Source organism: Mandrillus leucophaeus, unplaced genomic scaffold (assembly GCF_000951045.1).
Source record: "Mandrillus leucophaeus isolate KB7577 unplaced genomic scaffold, Mleu.le_1.0 Scaffold20, whole genome shotgun sequence".
NCBI lineage: Eukaryota > Metazoa > Chordata > Mammalia > Primates > Cercopithecidae > Mandrillus > Mandrillus leucophaeus.
Window position 1 is genome coordinate 5,291,025 of NW_012102032.1, and position 6,466 is coordinate 5,297,490.

At 45.8% G+C, this 6,466-nt stretch overlaps 1 protein-coding gene across 2 annotated transcripts in view; it reads left to right on the forward strand.

Moving 5' to 3' along the window:
- The first annotated feature begins 466 nt into the window (after positions 1-466).
- Positions 467-6,466, forward strand: part of COIL (coilin) — a 23,197-nt gene continuing 17,197 nt past the window's right edge. The window contains exon 1 of one of the 2 annotated variants that reach the window (XM_011979233.1): positions 467-742. In XM_011979233.1, the coding sequence (XP_011834623.1) occupies positions 498-742 (245 nt within the window). In that variant the 5' untranslated portion in view covers positions 467-497. The remainder of the gene's footprint in view (positions 743-6,466) is intronic. The other variant, XM_011979234.1, reaches the window with a different exon arrangement.

Here is a 6,466-nt window from a genome sequence, read left to right on the forward strand (position 1 = left end):
GTGGGTATTAAAAGGCTAAGGTATTTATACTCCACTGGATACATTTGGAAGAATGATTACCAGTTTTATTTCAAAATATCAACATTGAGAACACACTAGGACTTACATCTTTTTCAACCCATGATGAAAAATTTTGTCAGCGAAATGTGTTGTTACGATTGTTATATAAAAATCTTTTACGTCGATGAGCAAATATCTTAGAAGACCACTGCTGAGGAGAAATGTTATTTATCCAGAGACTTGCCTTAATTAGGAGACCCTACATAGCGCCCAGTAGAAATGTAATAAAGGCATTTCACTTATTCCGTTTCTCAGCCCTGCCGTGAACAAAATTGAAAAAAATCAACCACGCTCCGAGTTCACGCCTAGACGCAGCCTGTAGTAGCCACGTTCCACCACTAGGTGGCACACGCCAAAGGCTCCGGGGGGCGGGCCGCCCAAGCACGCCTCTCGGTAGCCCCGTGATATCTCTCGGCTTCCGTTGAGCACCGAGCAAGATGGCAGCTTCCGAGACGGTTAGGCTACGGCTTCAATTTGATTACCCGCCGCCAGCTACCCCGCACTGTACGGCCTTCTGGCTTCTGGTCGACTTGAACAGATGTCGAGTCGTCACAGATCTCATTAGTCTCATCCGCCAGCGCTTCGGCTTCAGTTCTGGGGCCCTCCTAGGCCTCTACCTGGAGGGGGGGCTCTTGCCCCCCGCCGAGAGCGCGCGCCTGGTGAGAGACAACGACTGCCTCAGGTGCGCGGCGCAGGGAGCGGGACGGCAGGGTGGGCGGCGGGAGGGGGACGCGCCTGCGCACGCCCGGGCTTGAGGCCGCTAGACCTGGTTGTGGAGGGGATGGGGAATGGGGAAGGGGACGAGGGTTAGAGGGGGTGGGGCTGTAAAAATGCACGTTCGCTAACCGGGAGATACTGATTGGTGTAGTCAACTTGGGGGCTCAGGAATCTGCATTTTATTATTTATTTATTCATTTGAGACAGAGTCCTGCTTTGTCGCCCAGGCTGGAGTACAGTGGCGTGATCTCGGTTTACTGCAACCGCCGCCTCCCGGGTTCAAGCAATTTTCCTGCCTCAGCCTCCCGAGTGGCTGGGAGAACAGGCGTCCGCCACCACACCTAGCTAATTTTTGTATTTTTAGTAGAGATGGAGATTCACCACAGTGGTCTAGGTGGTCTCGAGCTCTTGACCTCAGGTGATCCGCCAGCCTTGGCCTCTCAAAGTGCTGGGATTACAGGCGTGAGCCACCCCACCCTGCCCCTATTATTTTTATTTTTGAGACTGAGTCTCGTTCTGTTACCCAGGCTGAAGTGCAGTGGCGCGATCTCAGCTCACTACAACCTCCACCTCCCGGATTCAGTCGATCCTCCCACCTCAGCCTCCCGAGTAGCTGGGATTACAGGCGTTCACCACCATGCCCAGCTAATTTTGTTGTTGTTGTTGTTGTTGTATTTTTAGTAGAGACAGGGTTCACCATGTTGGCCAGGCTGGTCTTGAACTCCTGACCTTAAGTGATCCTCCCGGCTTTCCAAAGTGCTGGAATTAACAGGCGTGAGCCTCTGCGCCTGGCCGGAATCTGCATTGTAACCAGCAACCTCCCCGGGATGCTTCTATGACAGGAGAATCAAACTTGGAAAAACCCTGATGCCTAAGGGCAGGGCCAGGGTTTCTTTCAGCCTTGATTTAGCACATTCACACTTAGCTAGGCACTGTGGGACTCTGTTCCGTGTCCATGGTGCAAATGTGCGGGAGACCCGGCCTTACCCTTAGCGGCCTTCACGGTCAGGTGCAGGAGACCCAAGCTGATAAAGGGGAATCGTCGCGTTTTCTTCGTAACATGCTGTTGTCCAGCCTTAGTTCTCTTGTGCCCGGTGTCCCCTGAGACTTCTGGTGGCGTATCATTTTGTGTCTCACCCAGACATTTTGGGGTTTTCTCAAATAAGTGTCTTGAGTCCTTTTGGGCTGTAAATTGGGAACCACAAAATAATCTTAAATGTGCTTTTGGAAGTTAAAAAAATGATAATGAGGTGAGTATCCAGGAGCAATTGCAGTATGAATTGCTGAAATGTGGTTGAGTTGCCACAGTCAGATGATGGTATCACCAGTTTGGATTCCTGTCTTGGACCGATTTATTCAGGCTTTTTTTTTTTTTTTTCTTTTTTAAACAAAGAGACTGGGTTTCCCATGCCCAGGCTGGAGTGCAGTGGTGCGGTCATAGCTTGCTGTAGCCTCGACCTCCTGGGCACAGGCAATCCTCCCACCTCAGCCTCCCAAGTAGTTGGGACTTCAGGCCAGGCAACCACGCCTGGCTAGTTTTTGTATTTGTTGTAGAGACAGGGTTTTGCCATGTTACCCAGGCTGATCTCGAATCCCTGGGCTCAAGCTGTCCTCTCTTCTCAGCCTCCCAAAGCACTGGGATTATAGGCGTGAGCCACTGTGCCAGCCTTCCTTCCCCCCACCGCCTTTAAGCTTCAGCTACAGTGAATTAATTCCAGAGTTGTGAACCAGGCTATTTTCTCTTGCTGCCCTTTGTTGTTGAATATTCCTTACCCTCGAGCATATCAGATTCTGTAAGATTTCTTCAGAACATGAAGGAATTTAATTTGGAACAATAACTGCATCTTCAAATCAGGATGTTATGATTTATTGCATAATGTTCAACTGTTTCAAATGACAATTTGAAATAATCTGAATTTCAAAGAGTTTTTCCCCCCTTTTTATTGACTGTGAAATAGGTCTCTATTCTCTCTGCAATTGAAGGATTATTTAAATATTACAATTCTAAGGATTGTGTCCCATCCTGTTAAGATTACTTTCTGAACTGTCCCTTGCCTAATGAGTTAATAACTTGTGCTAGCTAACTAGAATTATACTTTAATGAATCATCTGGGCATTACATTCTTCATAATGAAGTTAACAATGACAAAAACCATGAAAGTTGTCATAAATAATAATTACAACACGATGACAGGCAAATCCTTCCTAAATACTTCAAATGCACAGCTGCATGTGGCAAAAAAATACCTCTGTAGTGGCTTCCGTGGCAAATGGGCAGACTATAGAAAAAGATGAATCTGGAAAATTCATCTTTATTTTTGTTGTTTTATGCCCACAATCATTGTTTTTCCCTAACAGATTCACTTTTCTTCAGAGCTACAGAAGAAAACATAGTCTCTGTTCTCAAAGTACCCAATATCGTTGGACTGGGACCCCAATAATGAGTTTCATGCTTTTGTATATTACCTTCTGTGATACAGGCAATTAGACTGAATAGTTAGACCAAGTTATACTGGTAAGTGCAGAAGCTGGTTGAGAAAAGGGAGATCAGCATGGAACAAAATGGTCAGGGAATTGAGCAGTACCTTGAAGAATGGGTGGGAAATGTTGAATGATCAAAGCACAGCTGTAGAGACAAAAGCTGGCTGGACTTGTTAAAAAGATGAATCTGACCAGCCAAAGCATTCTGTTGGGATCGTTGGCAGTACTGAGAAGTCTAACGAGGAAAAGTAGAACCAGGTTGTGGGAATCCTGAGAAACAGCCTTTGAGGCTTTAGATGTACCACACACTTGTATTCCACTGCTGTTTCCTCATAGCCCATTCTCTTAAACCCCAGGAATCTGGCTTCATCTGCCCCCACGTTTCTGACAGTGGGTTCCTAAAGGTGGCCTCTAACTCTCCTGGGAGGAGGAGGAGATGCTTCTATTGGCTTGGAGCCCCCTGCGTTAGTTTGCTGAGGCTGCTATTACAAAATACCACAGACTGGGTGGCTTAAAAAATGGAAATTTATTTCTTACTCTTTTGGAGACTAGAAGTCCAAGATCAGGGTGTTGGCAGATTTGGTTTTTTATTTTTGTTTTGTTTTATTTATTTATTTATTTATCTATCTATCTATCTATCTTGAGATGGAATCTCACTCTGTTGCCCAGGCTGGAGTGCAGTGGCACAATCTTGGCTCACTGCAACCTCCGCCTCCTGGGTTCAAGTGATTCTCCTGCCTCAGCCTCCCAAGTAGCTGGGCTTACAGGCACCCGCCATCGTGCCAGGCTAATTTTTTTGTATTTTTAGTAGAGATGGGGTTTCACCGTGTTGGCTAGGCTGGTCTTGAACTTGAGACCTCAAGTGATTTGCCCTCCTCAGCTTCCCAAAGTGCTGGGATTACAGGGGTGAGCGACTATGTCTGTCGGTTTTTAATTTTTTAAATTATTATTATTTTTTAATCGTGCAGCCCTCAGAATTACAGTAGATTCAGAGAGATTCCCTTATTTTTTGAGACAGGGTCTCACTCCATTGCCCAGGCTGGAGTGCAGTGGCACAACCTTGGCTCATACAGCCTGGAACTCCTGAGCTCAAGGGCTCTTCCTGCCTCAGCCTTCTGAGTAGCTGGAACTACCAGTACAGTTTTTAAATTTTAGTAGAGAGGGCTCACTAAGTTGCCCAGGCTGGTCTCAAACTCCTGGGCTCAACCAGTCCTCCCGCCTCAGCCTCCCAAAGTGGACTATAGACCTGAACCGCGCACCCGGCCTGAGAACTCCCTTTTGAAGAGTCAATTCTGTAAGGAAACAAAGTGCATTCTGTCCTCTCTGGCCTTTTTAACTCTGGCAGTTAATACTTAATTAAGGCTGGGCACCATAGCTCATGCCTATAATACAGCACTTTGGGAGGCCAAGGCAGGCAGATTGTCTGAGCTCAGGAGTTTGAGTCCAGCCTGGGCAACATGGTGAAACCCCATCTCTACAGAAAAATACAACAAAATTAGCCAGGCATGGTGGCACATGCCTGTAGTCCCAGCTGCTTGGGGGCTGAGGTGGGAGGATCTTTTAAGCCTGGGAAGTAAAGGCTTCAGTGAGCTGACATGGTGCCACTGCACTGCAGCCTGGGCGATAGAGTGAGACCTTATCTCAAAAAAACCAAAACAAAAACACATTGATTAAATATTAGAGATGGGCCAGGCATGTTGGCTTATGCCTGTGATACCAGCACTTTGGGAGACTGAGGTGGGAGGATCACTTGAGTCCAGGAGTTTGAGACCAGCCTGGGCAACATAGGGAGACCCTTGTTCTACCCACACCGCCCCCCTCAAAAAAAACAAAACAAAAATAAAGCCGGGCTCAGTGATGGATGCCTGTAGTCCTAGCTACTTGGGAGGCTGGGGTGGGAGGATCACTTGAGCCTTGGAAGTTGAGGCTGCAGTGAGCCATGATTGTGTCACTGCACTCCAGACTCGGCAGCAGTGCAAGACCCCATCTCAAACAAAACAAAATATTAGAGATGAGTTCTCATTTCACATTGCTGTAGTTAGTGGCTCCTTGGATAATCCAAGGTAAAAAGTTTCCTACTTCTCTTATAATATACTTTTTCCCACACCTCACTCTCCAGAAGTATCCTTGGTTAAGTTTGGGGTATGGGGCATATCTTGCCAGATTTCTGTACATGTGCAACCATATGTACTTATACTTTTAAAATACAAATATCATAACATACTGTTCTGCACCTTGCTTTTTCACCTATCATGGGCTATCTCAGTATATAAAGTATGTAAGGTACATCATTCTTTTCTGTTTGCTACATAGTGCTTTTGTGAATATTCTTGTGTATTTTTGTGTACTGGGAAAATGATTCAGTTGGATTTATTCTTAGAAGAGACACTCATTGGTCTAAGAGAAGGTACATATAAAAACTGGTAAGTACAGTCAAATTAGCTTCCAGAAAAGTTGTACAGACTTGTACAACTTTTAAAAATTCACCAACTTACCCATCATAGGACTAACAACATTCATTGTGTTAATAAAAATTAGAGCTAACATTTGGATATCACTTGTTCTGAGTCAGGCATGCTGTCTCTATAATAATTCACTGAGTACTATAATTATTGTCATTATCCCCATTTTTATAGATGAGAAAGGCTGAGGTAATGATTTTTTAAAAAGTTACAGTGGCAGAAATAGCGTTTGAACCCAGGCATTCACTTTGGCCTAGGCAGGCAATGCGTAGGGGGTATCAGGTTTGACAGATGGGCATGTCAGTTTTTCTGCATAACAGAATCCTAGAAGCTAAATTGTGGATTTTAAGGGTGGATTTACGTTTTGATAATACCACCCAGTTTGCTGTGCAGAGAGTTAGAATGAAAAGTGGGGATGGCTGGGCACGGTGGCTCACGCCTGTATTGCTAACACTTTGGGAGGCCGAGGCGGGTGAATCAACTGAGGTCAGGAGTTCAAGACCAGCCTGATAAACGTGGCAAAACCCCATCTCTACTAAAAATACAAAAAGTTAGCAGAGTGTGGTGGCAGGCGCCTGTAATCCCAGCTACTTGGGAGGCTGAGGCAGGAGAATTGCTTGAATGCAAGGGGAGGAGGTTGCAGTGAGCCCATATTGTGCTGCTGCACTCCAGCCTGAGCGACAAAGTGAAATTCCATCTCGAAAAAAGAAAAGTGAGGATCTGTTTTTTTTTTGTTTTTTTTTTTT